At 41.0% G+C, this 18377-nt stretch overlaps 1 protein-coding gene across 1 annotated transcript in view; it reads left to right on the top strand.

The window, feature by feature from the left end:
- The window catches only part of LOC149167775 (uncharacterized), a 381496-nt gene extending 364155 nt beyond the window's left edge, over window positions 1-17341 (top strand). The window contains 1 exon segment of the mRNA XM_089433143.1: window positions 16855-17341. Within this exon segment, the coding sequence (XP_089289269.1) occupies window positions 16855-16971 (117 nt within the window). The 3' untranslated portion in view covers window positions 16972-17341.
- Window positions 17342-18377: the final 1036 nt, after the last annotated feature.

Below are 18377 nucleotides of genomic sequence, written 5' to 3' on the forward strand. Positions count from 1 at the left end.
TCCTTGTAGCCATACAAAACACTTGAATTTTGGTCCACTATTGCACTGGAGTTTGCTCAAGCGATCCTCCAAGTTTGAGGCATATCCAATGGTAGAATCCCAAGATATAGCAAGCCCTAGCCATAAGGCCATCTCTTTCCCAAGGTGGATTTGGGTTAGTGTCCTCACTTGGATCATTGCATTCAAATCCCAAAAGAAAATTAGTCCTTTGATCCTATTCTCTTCCCTAATTAGGTCAAGCCCCTCTTTGGTTGATCAATTCCATATCCTGAAACTAGTTTGGGCCCACTTAGGTTCTTTGTGGTCCCACAATTTTATAAGTCAAGTTCCACAAAGACTACATATAATCCATTTCTCCACAAGGATCCTTAAGTCTATGAAGCCCCTTCTCAAGTCATATCCTCCAAACCTAGGCTAAGGTGACCTCTTAACCCTTTCTAGAGAGCCTATCACCATGCTTTTCAGGCAAGTGAGCTATTTATTTGAGACTCTATTGTGAATAGACTTTAGGAATCACCCCATATCTTATCATTGATCCATCTATTATTGTGATTCCTCTCATACCAGGACTCCTCCCATCGATGAAAATTCGTAAAGAGCAGGGAGCTTTAGCTGAGGTGACATTGGGCTATCGCTCCATTGTTGCCCCTTGACCTAGTAGTTGCTCTATAGGATCCCCTCTTAGGACCCCTGCTAGTTTGATCGGTAAGACAACCAAGATTGAGAGAGAAGAAATGCTTTTAGGCTCACATAACTCAATCCAATCGGTATTTGGGGCGCAATGGATAGGATAAACAATTCCATTTGGTCACAAGTTTGAGTTATATTTTGCCTTGAAACATACCTTATGAACCTTACAACGTGATTAGCTATGGAATGTGGATCCCCATTGAACATTGGCATATTCTTCATGCATTTCGATGTGGGATACTATAGGTTCCTTGTCATGTCTAGGGTGGGAATATATGTGGTCAACATGTTGCTGGGCTTTATAAATGAATGACATGGGTCTCAATAGGGTGAATGAAATTGATTTAACAAATGCTTGCTTCACCCTACATGCATTGAATTTGAATTTCAATGAAGAACTAGGGCTTCGTTCTTCCAATGGAGTCGCCAAGAATGATATGTCAATATTGTCGTATGGGGAACAAGATGCACGTCTCGTGCCCCCGGAAATGACACCAAAAATATTGCCGTTCAAACTAGCGGGGGGTCCTAGGAGGGGATCCTATAGAGCAACTACTAGGTCAAGTGGCAACAATGGAGCAATAGCCATTGTCACCTCAGCTGCTCTTTACGAACTTTCACCGATGGCAGGAGTCTTGGTATGAGAGGAATCACTAGGATGTAGAGTGATTCCTAAAGCCTATCTACTGGGGAGGCTCAAATAATGGGCTTACTTGCTATAGAAGCAAGATGGATGGCTCTCTTAGAAGGGCTAAGAGGATACCTAGACATAGGGTTTGAGGAGTATTACTTGAAAAGAGGTGCCTGAGATCAAGGAATCTTAGAATAAGAGGGTTGCTGAAGTTATAAAGTAGTGGGACCACAAAGAAGCCTAGGTGGGCCCAAACAAGGTCAAGGATTTGGATTTAAGCAACAAATTAATGGTCTTGACCAAATTAGGGAGGAGAATAAGAGCAAGAAAATTGTGTTCTCTTTGAATTTGAGTGTAATGATGCTAATGAAGCCACTAACCAAAGGGGACTTAGGGAGGAGAACAATCTTCAAGCTAGGGCTTGAAATATCTTGAGATTCCACTGTGGGATTGACCTCAAATTTGGAGGACCTCTCTAGAAGACCCCAACGAAGTAGTTGACCAATTTTCAAGGATTTTCGATTGCTAGAAATGATTTTAAGATGATGCCCTAGGATGCCTACTAGGTTAGGGCTTAGAAAAGAGGAAGAGAGGTGAGAAGAATATTCTTTTGTGATCACCTTAGGACTAGATGAGTGCCTAGCCAATTGGGAGAATGAAGTCTAATGAAATCAATGCTTAGATAGGCGTAATTCCAACTAAGGAGTTCCCCAACAGCTTCGTATGGCCTTAGCAACAACTAGGTTACAAAGGAAATTTACACTTCTTAATGTTGCAAAATGATGACTTATCAAGGAAAATAATGAAAACTCATGTACCCCTAGGACAATAATTCACAATACTTCCCAATATTCACATGAAAAATCCTCACAAAGACAAATTAGCAACTTCATGAACGAAAATATTTCATAGATTATTTCCTTAGACAAAATCACAAGATAAAAACGAAAGAGTACTCACAAGTGTAGCGAAATTATTCCAATCACCAAGATGCAAGAAAATCGATGCTCCAAGACAAAATTTAAGCTCTTCCAAACATCGAAATGCATTAAATCTCCAATTCGTCCATCAAAAGGGCTAGCGAAATTTCCAGAAGAAACAAATGATGCAAATCCAAGTGATGATGAGATTCAAATGAGCTCTCATCAATTAATATCCTTTCTAAAGAGTTCGATTTTCTTAATTAGGCCTAATTAAGCCCCAAATAATAAAATAATGTACAATAATGACATGACTTGGTGACAAGCCCACCAAGATAGCTCGATAATGCAAATATAAGCCACTCAAGAGGGAAAAATAGTAAATACAACAAGTCGTTGGGCCCTTGAAGAGGCCTAGTGGAGTCCAAAGTGTGCCAAGGTGAGAGAATAGGCTCCAAACATAGTGACCAAGGGGGTGGCCCCTTGATATCCAAACAAATCAAATGTGGTGTCTCCAAGTGGGTGTGGGGATAGAATGACATCCTCATTGGTCTCCAAGTGGACTGATAATGCCTGTATACCGTCTGTAAGGGCTAGAATGATGGCATAAGCCTTCCCTCTGTCTCCCATGGTGAGACACATCCTCAACTGGGCCCTTGAACATTTGCGAAGTGTGTGGTTCAAGTCTGAAGCCGATTGGGCATGGTGGTCCAGGTGCATCATCCTCATCCGAAAAGGTGGAACACAAGCAATCAATGAATGGTGCTGAGGGATCCATGAAGTGGCCATCTGCTTTTTGCTATGGTGGAGGCCCATGGCTCTCAACGCTCACCCTACAAGTGCCAATATGACGCTTTGGAGGGCTTGGATCTCTTATAGGGAGACCAAACCCCGAATGGAGACCCACTGCAATCTTGTATAAGATTCAATGCGTCCCCTTTCCTTCGAATACAACAAATCAATAGAGTAATCGAGTAAAAGATGTTACAAATCATGGAATCAAGTGGACACTTCGTAGTGGCATGCACTTCCATAGTGGGCTTTGTTACCTACCATTTTGTGGGTGATATCCCTATGAGATTTTTTTTCTCCAAGATGGTCATTATTCGGCATCCAACAACCCTTTACAGCCACTAGTTAGATCATTGTGCCATTTCTCTGCCACCTGAGCCAGCCATGTGGTCCCTCACCCATTTTCCATGATCATATGTTTGAAGATGGGCCTCCCAAACCTAAAAGTATGCCTTGTCATTTGGTAATTGAGTATTGTAGTTTTCTTATCATGGACACTTTTGGGCATGGATTAATTTGGACGGGGGTCGGCGGAAAGAATGGGATAGGTCTGTGCTCTTGTCCCCTAGACCCCTTTGGGATATAAACCTTGGATTCTAGTCCCGTGGGATCTCTTTTAATGACCATTTGGTTTTAGGGGTGGTATTTCACAGGAAACCCTGATTTTGGTTGCATAGTCCCGCTCCTTTATCCGCATATATTACCCCCTTTCCACTCATTATTACCCCATTCATCATTTCTCCCATCTGGGTCCACATTCCTCCACTGGGTCCACATAGGGTTGGCTCACCACTTCCCCTCGCCCACATCTTAGGTCAGGTTTGGAATGATGCCCTAGAGGTTGATGCAGCTAAAAGGAAAGATAAAAGAATATTTGACCACATCCAACAAGAAAATTTACCACAAAATGCAAAAGATGGTTAGGACAAACACATTTAGCACGTGGGCAAAAGCCAATACATGAGCTCTACCCCATCATCATGGCCATCACCCTGGTTCCTACAGGTTCTATGAGCCTCCTTCATCATATAGGAACCCATGATTGTCTTAACCCCTAGTAGGCAATAACTGCCCTACCTTAAAAGGGGGTATTCACTGCTATATCTATGCATCATTCTCTTACCCCTTGAGCCCGGAGCACCTCATGTACCACGATTGCTCCTTAAAGAAAGGTGGAAAAATCAAGGCCAAAGCACCTCATGTACCATGATTGCTCCCTCTTATACATTATAAACCCAAGTGTGGACTTCCCTTTTATTAGCTACCCTTGTACCCTAGCATGTGGCCCAAGGCTACCTCTTCTCATCCCCTACTTCATTCACCTATTTGTTACATGCGACCACCTCTTGAAGGATATACCTTGAACATGTTATTCCCTTTAGAAGTAGAAACCACCTAATAGGATACTTGGTTAACCCCATTTGTAGTTTATGAGACATTGGTACATCCCAAAGCCCATTATGGAAGGGTAGGCCATTATGAATTCCCCACCTGTGGTCCATGGTTGGTAAACTCATTTACTCGAGTTCTCTAATGACTTGTTGTACTGGGAGGCTAGGGGACACATTGGATCTTATGCAGGATTGCAGATGGTCTCCATCTTGGGTTTGGTCTCCCTATACGGTGTCTTAATCCTCGAGAGGGCTACATTGGCACATGTAGGGTGTCTGTCGAGAGCCATGGGCCTTCACAGTAGTATACAACACTCCATGGATCCCCAAGGATGGTCAAAGATGCTTGAGATAGTCTTATTGGACAAGGAAGATGCACCTGGTTCACCTTTGCCCAACTGGCCCCACAAATGTACCATGCACTTGGCAGCTGACCCAGGACTTGTAGGATGATATGGCATCTACTACACCATCATTAGAGCCAGTGTAGATGATCTACAATCATCTTCGACTAATTTGGAGACCGATGAGGTTATTATTGTGCCCCCACACCCATTGGGGGCACCATAGGTTTAATGTTTGGAGAACAAGGGAGCAACCCATTGTCCATCACTTTTGAGTGTCCTACTCTTCATTATGGCATCCATGGACCTCATCATTCCTCTTGGAGGGCCCTACGACATGTATTATTCATCAGCGAACCTCTTAAGAGGCTTATTCTTGCATTTGTTAGCTAGTTTGGTGGGCTTGTCACCAAAAGTTAGATTATTAGCACATTATTTTATTTTTGGGGCTTATGTGGGCCAAGGAGACTATTTCGAACTCCTCATTAGTTTATAAATACAAGTGAGATGAGTTCATTTTCTCATCATCACTTTGGATTGGATCTCTTCTCTCTCTTGAGAATTTCACACTTTTTCTTGGAGGATGAATTAGAGATTTATGGATGAATTTTGATGTGTGGATTTGGTTTATCTTATCTTGGAGCTTCTCTATTGTCAAATTGTGGATGGTTGGATATGTTCTATTACATGTAAGTACATGCTTTTAATGCCATTGTTGTTTTGCTTTGTCATACACATTGGATTGGGATATTCGCTATTTTTAGGGCTAATTGCTGCATACATTTACTGCTTAAATTGTGGAATTTTGTGCATATATAGCATCTTTCAATGTGTGGGCAATGGAATTTGAATGAAATCTGCTAGGGATAATTCTATCAACGAATTCATCGTGATAAGCGATCATCTTTTGCACATCAAAGTATAAAAGCTGCAAGATTGGTTCTCTTTGCCCTAGAATGCTAGCGAGGTAGTCTTGAGGCCTCCTTGACTAAGAACCAAGGTCTTCATTCATATTTATTATAGACTCCATTCTCCCAAGACTAAGGCACTGATCTACCAACAAGTGGTCACCTAAAGTCAACTCTTTTTTACCTTTTCCTAGGTCTAGCCATGTTGGGTCACCTAGGGCATCATTTTCCCGAGAAAATAGCCCCCGAAAATGTTCGATCTCCTAGCCTCTCCTGCGTTGGTGTCTCTTCATGGCCTCCAATTTTGAATCTATTCTAATGGTAGAGTTGTGAGAAAAGCCAAGCCCTTGCTCCGAGATCAAACTTTCCCCTAGTATCCCCAAGGCTAGTGCCTCTTAGGACCAATTCAACACCTTTAAGTGAAAATTCTTTCTATGATCCTTTCTCCCTTCTTGTCCAGGTTAAGAACATCATTGGGCTCTAAACTCTTACCTCCTAACCTAGGATGGGTCCACTAGGTCCCCTGTGGTCCCATTTCTTTGAAAAAATAATTCTTCAAGAACCATCCAGGATACCAATTTCAATAAGGATTTTGGGGATTAGGAAACTCTTTCACAAGTCACATTCTCTAAACCTAACGCTCAAATCCTCCAATCCATCTCCTAGAAGACATTGTACCTTGCTTAGAAAGCAAGCAAGTTCTATCCTTCAACCTCTTCTGGAAAGGGATTATTTGGGTTACTCCATATCCACTTATTGTTTTATCCTTTATTGGTGACTCTATAACATACCAGGTCTCCTCCCATCAGTGAGTCTGTAAATAGTAGGGAGCCTTAGCTGAGGTGACAGTGGGCTAAGTCTCCATTTGTTGCCCTTGGTCTAGCATTTTCCCTTTAGGTCCCCTTCTAGTTTGAGCGGTAAGAGGCTTTAGCATGTACAGGTGTCTCAAAGTTCAAGAAGAATGTTAACCAAGGACCCTATTAGGTGGTTTCAGTCTTTAGAGGGGATGACATGTCCATGGTACATCCATCAAATGGTAGTTGGCATGTGATATAATGATGGAATGGAATGGGGGCATAAGGGGAAGGCTCCAAGCCACATGCCACAATACAAGGGTAGCTATAATAGGGGAAACCGACACTTTGGTGTATAAATGTAGGAGGGAGCAATCATGGTACATGAGTTACCCCGAGCTTTGTTTTTACACACTTCCTCATATGCCTTTTGCCTTTGATTTATTTTTCTTTTATAATTGCTCGGGGCTCTAGGGGATGAGAGCATGATATGTAAGATATACCAGTAAATAACGCCTTAAGGTGGGGCAGTTCATTGCCCCCCAGGGGTTGGTACAATCATGGGTTCTTTAATGATGTAAAAGGCTAGTTACCTACTATTTTGTGGGTGATATCCCTAGGAGAAATTTTTTTCGAAGATAGTCCTCAGTCTGCAGCCAACAACCCCTTGCAAGCCACCAAATAGCTCATTGTTTTACTTCTCGACCACTTGAGCCAGCCATGTGGTCCCTCAACCATCTGTCATGATCGTATGTTTGAAGGTGGGCCTCCTAAACCTAAAGGTATGCCTTGTCATTGGGTAATTGAGTATTGTAGTTTGCTTATCATGGACACTTCTGGGCATGGATTAATGGGGGGATTAGGCAGAAAGGATGGGCTAGGTCTGTGCTCTTGTCCCCTAGACCCCTTTTGGATATTAACCTTGGATTCTAGTTCTGTGGGATCTCTTTTACTGACCATTTGGCTTTAGGGTTGGTATTTTACAGGAAACCTCGATTTTGGTTGCGTGTTCTCGCTCCCTCTTTCGTATATATTACCCCCTTTCCACTCATTATTACCCCATTCATCATTTCTCCCACCTGGGTCCACATTCGTCTACTGGGTCCACATAGGGTTAGCTCTCCCCTTCCCCTTGCCCACACCTTGGGTCAAACCTGGAATGATGCCCCAGAGGTTGATGTGGACAAAAATAAAAGTAAATGCATAATTGGCCACATTCAATAGGAAAATGTACCACAAAATACAAAATATGGCCAAACACATTTAGCACGTGGGCAAAAGCCAATACATGAGTTTTACCCCATCATCATGGCCATCACCCTGGTTCCTACAAGTTCCATGAGCCTCCTTCATCATATAGGAACTTATGATTGTTCCAACCCCTAGTGGGCAATGAACTGCCCTACCTTGAAAGGGGTTATCCATTGCTACCTCTTATACATCATGCTCTTACCCCTTCAGCGACGAGTATTTAATCAAAGAAAAATCATAAAAAGGAAAAGGGTATAAAAAGAAGGGTGGAAAAATCAAGGTCGGGGTACCTCATTTTCCAAGATTTCTCCCTCCTATACATTATAAATCCAAGTGTGGGCTTCCCTTTTATTATCTACCTTTTCACGCCAACATGTGGCCCAGGGCTGCCCCTTCTCATCCCCTACTTCATTCACCTCTCTATCACATACCGCCACTTTTAAAAAGGATGTACCTTGAACATATTATCCCCTCTAGAAGTAGAAACCACCTAATCGGATCCTTGGTTAAACCCATTTGGAGTTTGGGAGACACTGGGACAACTCGAAGCCCATTATGGAAAGGCAGGCCATTATGAAGTCCCCACCTATGGTCCATGGTTGGTAAGCTCATTTACTTGATTTCTCAAATGACTTGTTGTACTAGAAGGCTAGGGGATGCATTGGATTTTAAGCAGAATTGCAGATAGTCTCCATCTTGGGTTTGGTCTCCCTATATGGGGTCCTAACCCCGTAGAGGGCCACATTGGCACATGTAGCGTGTGTGTTGAGAGCCATGGGCCTCCACAGCAGTAGACAACACTCCATGGATCCTTGAGGATGTTCAAAGATTGCTCGAGATTCACCTATTGGACAAGGAAGATGCACTTGGTTCACCTTTGCCCAGCTGGCCCCACTGATGTACTATGCACTTGGCAGCTGACCCAAGACTTGTAGGATGATGTGGCATCACCTACATCATCATCATATCCCTTACAGATGATCTACAAGCATCTTTGACTCATTTGGAGACCCATGAGGTTATTTATTGTGCCCCCACACTCATTGGGAGCACCATAGGTTTATTGTTTGAAGAACAAGGGGCTAACCCCTTGTCCATCACTTATGAGGGTCCCATTCTTCATTCTAGCACCTATGGACCTCATCAGGCCTCTTGGTGTGCCTTACGACATGTATTGTTTATCATTTGACCTCTTAAGAGGCGTATCATTTCATTTGTGAGCTAGTTTGGTGGGCTTGTCACCAAAAATTCGGTTATTAGCACATTATTTTATTTTTGGGGCTTATGTAGGCCTAGGAGACTAATTCGAACTCCTCATTAGTGTATAAATACAAGTGAGATGAGTTCATTTGATCATCATTACTTGACTTGGATCATTCTCTCTCTTGAGAATTTCACATATTTTTTCCTTGGAGGATATTTTTGGATCATGGATGAATTTTGATGTGTGGATTTATCTTGGAGCTTCTTATATTTCAAATGTGTTGATGGTTGGATATATTCTCTTACATGCAAGTACAATTTGGACGCTATTTTCTTTGACTTTGCCGCATACATTAATCATGATTTTTTCTCTATTTTAGGGCTAGTTGCTGCGTGCATTTACGACATCAATGTGGAATTATGTCTCTAAATATCTTATCTTAATGTATGGGCCATGTTTGATGAACGAATTATCCTAGAATTCGAAGTTACCTTGACAAGCCTTCTCCATTTGCAACGACGTATAAATGCTTTTAAGGTCAATTTTCTTCTCTTTCCCTTAACATTGGATGAAGTTGACTTTGAGAGCCTCCTTGAACAAGAGATGAGATCCATCTCCATAGTTCTCCTTGTCTCCATATCCCCAAGAGGAATTAGGCATTGATCCATCAAAAGGTGGTCACTTGAAACCTATTTCTTCACGTTTTTCTCTTCTTTTTTTTCTAGGTTTAGCCAAGTTTGTTCACCTAGGGCATCACTTTCCCAACAAAGTAGCCCTCCAAAAAGTTCGATCTCCAAGCCTCTCCTATGTTGGTGTGTCCTCAAGGCCTCCTCCAATTTTGAAGCCATGCTAAGGTGAAGTTGTGAGATAACCCAAGCCCTAGCTTCGAGATCAAAGTTTGCCTTGGCCTCCCCATGGCTAGTGCCTCATAGGATCGATTTGACACCTTTAAGTAAAAATTCTTGCTTTGATCCTTTCCCCTCCTTGTCTGGGTTAACAATATCATTGCTTGCTAGATTCTTGCCTCCTAACCTCGGCTAGGTCCACTTAGTCTCGTGTGGTCCCACTCCTTTGGAAGGACAATTCTTCAAGAATCATTTGGGGTACCAATTTCAATAAGGATTTTAGGGATTGGGAAACTCTTTCACAAGTCATATTCCTTAAACCTAACCCTCAAATACTCACATCCTTCTCCTAGAAGATATTGTACCTTGCTTAGAAAGCAAGCAAGCTCCATTCTTGACTCCCTTCTAGAAAGGGATTGCTTGGGTCACTTTATATCAATTTGTTGATTTTTCCTTCATTTGTGACTCGATATATACTGAGACTCGTCCCATCGGCGAAAGTCTGTAAATAGTAGGGAGCCTTAACTGAGGTGACAGTGGGCTAAGTCTCCATTAGTTGCCCTTGGTCTAGCATTTGGCCTTTTAGGAATCCCCTTTAGGTCCCCTGCTAGTTTTAGCGGTAACAGGGCCAGTACGAGAGGCCCTAGGAACCAAGGTGATGGCCATAATGATAGGGGTAGAGCTCACGTTTGGATTTTGCCCACGTGCTAAATTTGTATGTCCCGACCATCTTTTGCATTTTATGGTGCATTTCCTGTTGAGAGTGGCCAAATTATGCTTTTAACTTTCGTTTTAGTTGCATCAACTTCTGGGGCATTCTGCAAGCCCGACCCAAGGTGTGGACAAGGGGAAGGGGAGGCTAACTCCTTGTTGACCTAGATGGGAAAAGTGATGAATGGGGTTATAATGAGCGGAGGGGAGTGATCCATATGGAAATGGGATGTGGGACCACATGACCAAAATCGGGGTTTCCCATGTAGTGCCACAACTAAAGCTTAGTAGCCAGTAGAGGAGATCCCATGGGACTAGGATACAAGGTTAAACATCCAATTGGACAGAGGAGATAGGACTACAGACCAAGCTCACTCTTTCTACCGAATCCCACTAATCTATGCCCAAAAATTGTCCATGATAAGTAAACAAAAATACGCAACTTCACAATGAAAAGCCATACCTTCGGGGTTGGAAGGCCCACCTTCAAACATCATAACGGATGGGCGAGGGACCATATCGTTGTCTCAGATGGCGGAAAAAAATGGCACATTGAGCTATCTGGTGGCTGCAAGGGGCTGCCGGCTGAAGATCATCTTAGGAAAAATTCTCCTATGGATATTACCCACAAGGTGGTGGGTAATGTTACCCACCACTTCGTGGGTGATATCCCCAGGGTAAATTTTTCTCCATGATGAACCTCATCTGACAACCAACAACCCCTTGCAGCCTCCTACTAGTTCGTTGTGCCATTACTCTGCCACCTGAGCTAGCCATGTGGTCCCTCAACCACCTGTATTGAAGGCGGGCCTCCCTAATCTAAAAGTATGTCTTGGCATTTGGTAATTGAGTATTGGGTTTACTTATCATGGTTACTTCTGGGTATGGATTGATGGGGGGATTGGCAAAAAGGGTGGGCTTAGTTTGTGCTCTTGTCCCCTTGATCTCTTTTGGATGTTACCCTTGGATCTTAGTCCTGTGGGATCTCCTTTATTAACCATTTGGTTCTAGGGTGGTAATACTTGGGAAACCCCGACTTTTTGTGTGTGGTCTCGCTCCTTTATCCGCATATATTTCTATCATTTTGCTCACTATACCCCATTGATCATTTCTCCCACCTGGTCCACATTTCCATGCTGGTTCCACATAGGGCCAGCCTCCCTACCCCCTTGCCCCCACCTTGGGTCAGGCCTAGAATGATGCCTAGAGGTTGAAGCAGCTAAAAGAAAAGAAAAAAACCATAATTGGCAACATTTAACAAGAAATTGTACCACAAAATGCAAAAGATGGTTGGGACTAAAATAATTAGCAAGTGGGCAAAAGGAAATACATGAGCTCTACCCCAATCCATGGTCATCACCTTGGTTCCATATATCCTAAATGAGCCTCCTTATCATTCAGGAACCCATGATTGTCCCAACCCCTGGGGGGCAATGACTCGCCTTACCTAAAAGGGGGTAATCACTGGTATATCTTACACATTATGCTCTTGCCTTTGAGGCCCAAGTAGTTAATGAAAGAAAATTCATAAAAGGCAAAAAGCATATAAAGGGTGGAAAAATCAAGGTCGAGGCACCTGGTGTACCACAATTGCTCCCTCCTACACATTACATACCCAAGTGTGGGCTTCTCCTTATCCAACTACCCTTATGCCCCAATATGTGGCCCAGGGTTGCCCTTCTCATTCCTTATTCCATTCCACTTATTTATCACTTGCCACCCCTGTTAGAGGTATGTACCTTGGATATACAATCTCCTTTAAGTGCTGAAACCACCTATTACGGTACTTGGTTAACCTCTTTGAAGCTTGGAGACACTAGCACATGCCAAAGCCCACTACGGAAGGGCATGCCATTATGAAGTGTCGACTTTGTTATCCATGATTTGTAAACTCTTTTACTCGATTATTTAAATAATTGGTTGTACTGGAAACCTAGGGGACACATTGGGATCTTATGCAGTATTAAAGGTGGTTTCCATTTGGGTTTGGTCTCCCTAAACAGGATCCTAACCCCAGAGGTCTACATTGGCAAATATAGGGTGTGCATCGAGAGCCATTGGTCTCCACAGCAGCGGACAACACTCCATGGATCTTTATCGATGCTCAGAGACTACTAGCGATCCACTTTTTGGATGATGGTGATATGCTTGGCACATTTTACCCAGCAGGTCCCCACAAGAGCCCTACACACTTGGAAGGTGTCCCAAAACTTGTACGATGTCATGATAGCATTCATTCCCAGACCCTTGCAGAGGATCTATAGGCATCTCCGATTCATATGGAGACCCATGGGGTCATTTATGTGCCCTCAGACCCACTGGGAGCACCATAGGTCTACTGCTTGGAGAACTAGGGGTCAACCCCTTGTCCATGATATTCCGAGGAATTTATTCCTCAGTATGGCACTTTAGGACATTATTAGGCCTTTGGAGGGCCCTAGGACATGTACATATTATTATTTGGCCCCTTGTGAGGCTTATTTTTACACTTGTGAGCTAGTTTGGTGGGCTTGTCACCACTAGGGGTTTTATTTGCACATTATTTTATCATTAGGGGCTAATGTAGGCCCATAGGCCAATTCAAACTCCTTAGGAGGCTATATATTGATGTTAGATACACTCAGTTGGATCATCACTTGACTTGGGACCTCTCTAATCATAGAGAACTTCACTTTTTTTCCTTGGAGGATATTTTTTGGAGATGGATGAATTTTTACGTATGGATTTGGGCTATTTTTCTTGTCTTGGAGCTTTGTCTTGCAAACAAAATGCTGGTTGGATATATTCTATATCGTTGTAAGTGAGTTTTGACGTTGTTATTCTTGTTGCCGCATACTGCTAAAATTAGGGCTAGTTGCTACATAATTGAAATGTGGAATTAAGCATGTTTTAGCTAATTTAATGTATGAACCAATGTTATATGAATGAAATGTCCTAGAGATTGTTTGTCTTGATAAGCTTGCATCATTTGCTTTGAAGTATAAATGCTTGAAGGTCACTTTTCTTTTCTTTCTCTCAGCATTGGATGAAGGTGACTATCTGGGCCTCCTTGATCAAGAAACCAAGTTCTTACTCTACATCATCCTTGACTCCATATCCCAAAGTGAATTAGGCATTGATCCCTCAAAAAGGGTGATCATTTTGACCCTCTTTTTACCCTTTTTCACTAGGTATAGCCCCATTAGGTCACTTAGGGCATCAATTTCCTGGGAATTGACTCAAGGAAAAATTTCAATCTCCTACAAGCTACTACGCTGGTGGCTCCCTTCCCTCTCCAAATTTGAGGCAATTCTAACAGTGGAATCTTTGGGAATCCCAAGCCCTAGCTCTAGGATTGAATTTTGCCTAGGCATCCCCAAGGCTAGACCTCAACAGGACCAATTCAACCTTTTGAAGTAAATATTCTTGTTTGGTCATGTCCTTTCACCTTGTCCAAGATAGGAACATCATTGGTTGCTACATTCCATCCCCGAACCTGGACTGGGTCCACTTGGCCCTGTGTGGTCCCACTTCTCAATAGAGATTATTTGTCAAGGATTATAGGGATTGAGAACCTCGTCTATAAGCCTATTCCTCCTCCCTCAACCCTCCAATCCTCACCCTTTACTCCTGGAGGACCAAGTCCCTTGCTTAAAGAGCAAGCAAGTTCCATTCTTCACTCCATCCTTGGGTAAGGGTTTCCAGGGTCGCTTTCTGCCTATCCATTGACATATACTTTAGAGGTGATCGCTGCACTATCGGGACTCCTCCCATCGGTGAAAGTCCATAAAGAGCAGGGAGACTTAGTTGTGGTGACAGTGGGCTAAGCCTCCATCGTTGCCCTTAACCTAGCAGTTGCCCTCTTAGGAACCCCTTTTAGGTCCCATGCTGGTTTGAGTGGTAACAGGTAACAGGTTCAAATGTAATTTTTATGGAAATTTATTTGAAGATATACTTGTGGACATCAAAATTTACATGTTTTTGTTTGCAACAATGTTTAAAGTAGGCTGGATGTAAATGTGATCATTTGCAACATTTGGCAGAGGTGTCCATTGCAAAGATGTAGAGTGCATAAGCACCAATCTTTGTAGAGTTATTTCTGTGGTTCTTATTTAGAATTCAGTTCAGGTCGGACTGCCATATACCACAATGAAATAGAGAAAACTATAAACTGTACAAATCTCTCATTGAGTGAATATCTTGATTTGTGCATTTGCCTTAGGTGGTGACATTATCAGTTCAGTGTTTGCAAAAACAGTGCACTGAATATCATGATTGTTTAACAAGACCTGGAGGTGAAATGATGGGGGAAATGTGGAGAACCAGATTAGTTGGCTTAAAAATCTAACTTTGTTTTTTGGGCAATTTAGTTGACTGTGCTACTTCTTGTTGAGTCTCTTGAGCACATCTTTCGCTTAATTGAGGCGAGTCCTCTAATTTTATACCTGATGTAATCCTTTGCAGATGGTAAACTTTCAACTTTTCAGGATATTTCATTTTGTTGCTTAAATTTTAGACGAGGTGAGTGATATAGTGTATTAGAGGTTATAACATTTGTTATTAGCTTTGTTACACAGGAACCACTCCCAAGAGTTGGGAAACCCATTCCAATGGTTCCCGTGCTCCCGGGAGCTTTGGAACTGTATGGGAACATTCCCTTTTCAGCGGGAGCTGCAATGGGAGCTTGGGAAAGTTCTAGGAGCTTTGAAGACTTATTTTTGGAGTTCCGGTGTTCCTTGGGGTTGGGGAATACAAAGTCTGTAGAGAAATATGTTGAACTGCCCACAAAACATGAGCCTAAGTTGAAACCTTTGCAGGAAGAAAGGCCAAAGACATCCTTAACACCGATATCCTTAATTGAGAAACTAGAGCAATCTCTTGATGGGTTAAGGAAGTGTGTGGCACCTCAATGTAAGGGCGATATTTGGGATGTCATGCTGATGAGTATTTCTTTTGTTGTTTATGTATATATATCGCAGAAGATTGTGTGGGCATATTGTATGTGGCAGTCAATGATTAAACATTAGATTTGCTTTACTTTTTCTCTTAAGAACAACTAGAGAAACATATGTAAAACTGTTTTTTTGTATTTTCAAGCCAGATTGTTTCAAAGACTCGTCATGTGTCATAATGAACTTGACATTTTAATATTTTATATATATAAAAGGGAGAGACTCATGGAGAGAGACACCCAAAGAATATATTTATATATAAGAGAGATTATATATTTATTATTTATATATTTAAATTGATTTTAATATTTGAATATTTTGATTCAATATTAAATCTTTATTGTTTTATAAATTATATAATTAAAAAAAAAATTTTATATTTTTATATTTTTAATTTTTTTATTATATAATATTACCGCTCCTGATTAACCGTTTCCTGTAAATTTTGGGGAAACCTCTAGCCGTTCCCGACACCCGTACCCAAGTTGCCAAAGTTCCCACGTTCCAGAAACTCATGCAACATAGGTTATTAGAATAGTCATCATGGTATAATGCAACATTTATCATGTGAATTAATGAAAGTCGCAGTTGGGTTGTTGTGACAAGAAATTATTGCATGCGGTTTTATTGTATATATTTAAGTCAGGACACAAAATCACAGCTTTGTTGGCACTTTGCAATAATCTTGTTGAACTTAATACTATCTTGATGGAACTTTAAAACTTTCCACTCATTTATGAGGCCCCGAGTTTAGGATGCAATGTAAGACCAAATGCCTAGGATTGTTAGAGATCATATCATATCGGAAAACCAACATGCTGGTTGAGTTGTTGCAGCACTATAGGTTATCATTTTTGCTGTTATACTGTACTGACATTTTCAGCATCCTAGAACATGAAAGAACCTTATGGTAGATTTTTAACGACTTTCAACATTGTTCTGTTCATACTTTTCAGCACTTTTGACACAGATTTATAGAAGACTAAAGATACGTGGAACTCTTTTTTAGTTTCCCTACAGGAAATATCTTTGAACTTATTTTATACATGGATAATTCCAAGATTGTTATTTCTGAAATGCACCATTACCCTAATTACTGTTTTCGGGATGTCATATAGTTGCCTTGCTTAGGTGCTATATGTTATGTCATTCAGTTTGACCCAGGGCAATTTTTGTTGGATCTATTCTTTTGTCTCATTAATTTAGTGTTTTGGCATTTGTAAGGAGATATTTTAAGAGAATGTGCCTTTTTTAAAGATTTTTGTTCTCATTTTACTTGCCAAGACATTGGTTTGTTCGATCAACTTATGAAGATATGGTTCTGCAGGTCATAGTCCTGATAGGGGTAAATATTCAAATTATCTGTCATTTCACCTTGTGTTAGAATTGTAGTGAAATTCACTTCCATTGATCTTTACAGGAAATTTTCTTCTCTGTTTCAGTGGTTGCAGGAAGCATCGGAGGAGGAAGAGGATGACCAGGAGAAAGAGGAGGAGGTGGAGGTGGAGGAGAAGCAGCCTAGATTGCTTCTAGAGGAAGAGGAAAAAGAAGGAGGATAAGCAGCAGCATAGATTACTTGTAGAGTTGATCTAATATTCATTTTTAAATGAGGTATGTTGCTTAATGGCACTACCTATATTTTCTCGAGATGTAGGATTGAAGGCCTTGTAAGTACAATTTCCTCATTCGGTTTGGTTTGAGATTATTCTCTAATTCATTAAAATTTTGATATGAGGTGAGTGTACTATATAGTCATTTGATGCGGAGCTACTGTGTATATGTTGGAAATTGGAATATGTTAGTAATGAAATTATTTTATTTAGAATGGTAAGCTTAGACCTAGAAGCAACTTTTCACCAATTGTAAGGCTTTAGGAACAAACGCTATCAAAGTTATAATGTTGAATTTTGCTTGGCCAAATTTGAGGCAGCCCCTTTCTTTTGGATGCATAATGCTCTTATTTTTATTTTTGGGTCAAAAATAATGTTTTTGTAAGAGATTGAATCTTGAGTTGCTTATCGTGAGATACATGCCAATGGAATATCTCAAGTTTGTTTTGAATCAGTCTCCATTGACATTTTTACGGAGTGTGTTAGAACCAATTCACACTCTGAAATGTATATAACTTTATTGTTTTATACTCTAGTGATTGTGCTTATTGATATGAGGTTTGCATAATATATAAATGTACTGGCATTTGTTCAATGCGCAAATAGCTAAGCATTTTCTATGTTAAAATTGTAGCTTGTATCTAAGTAGATGATAAATATGTCATTGCTATATTTTCTTGTATGTTTCGACTATGTTGAATCTTTTCTAGAAGCCAACGTTCTTGTTTCTTTGAACAGAATTAAAATTGCATTCAATGGAACTTCTTCTTATGTTTGCACTATGTTAATAATGAACATCCTTAATCAAGAATCCAATGCCTTCAGTGTGATTGTGTTGCATTGCAAGCTACTTCTATGGTGCCTAACCACTATGTATGAATTTTTATGTTATAAAAATATTTTTTTTTTGGTTGGTTTCACCCACAGAGGATTTGAACCTTGAATCTCATGCTTTACATATTACCTCATAACATGGCGATCGACAATTGAGCTGCCCCCTCTGGGATTATGTTACAATAAATTGTCTAACGATAATTTGTTACATTTATTTTCTTGTATTTATAACTTGCCTCATTTGTGTCCCAAGTGAGGACAATTTTGGATGCTTATTAAGTTGGGAATTTGTAATGAAGTTAAGTTCTAACACCAACGAATTGACTAGTTAGTCAAGTAGGGGTGGTGATATTCTTGCCACTAGCGTTTAATTCATCCCAAATATTATTTCTTGCATTTATTCTCATCTATTTTTTTTAGACATGGTGAATCGGTAACTCGTTGGACCAATCTAAGTGAAGCCCATGATCAAACCTAGTAGCTACCACTATAACACCAAGAGTGTATCCAACAGCTTGCAA

This window comes from Pinus tabuliformis, chromosome 5_1 (genome assembly GCF_031772625.1).
Source record: "Pinus tabuliformis cultivar Carrire ecotype Pingquan chromosome 5_1, CPIR1, whole genome shotgun sequence".
NCBI lineage: Eukaryota > Viridiplantae > Streptophyta > Pinopsida > Pinales > Pinaceae > Pinus > Pinus tabuliformis.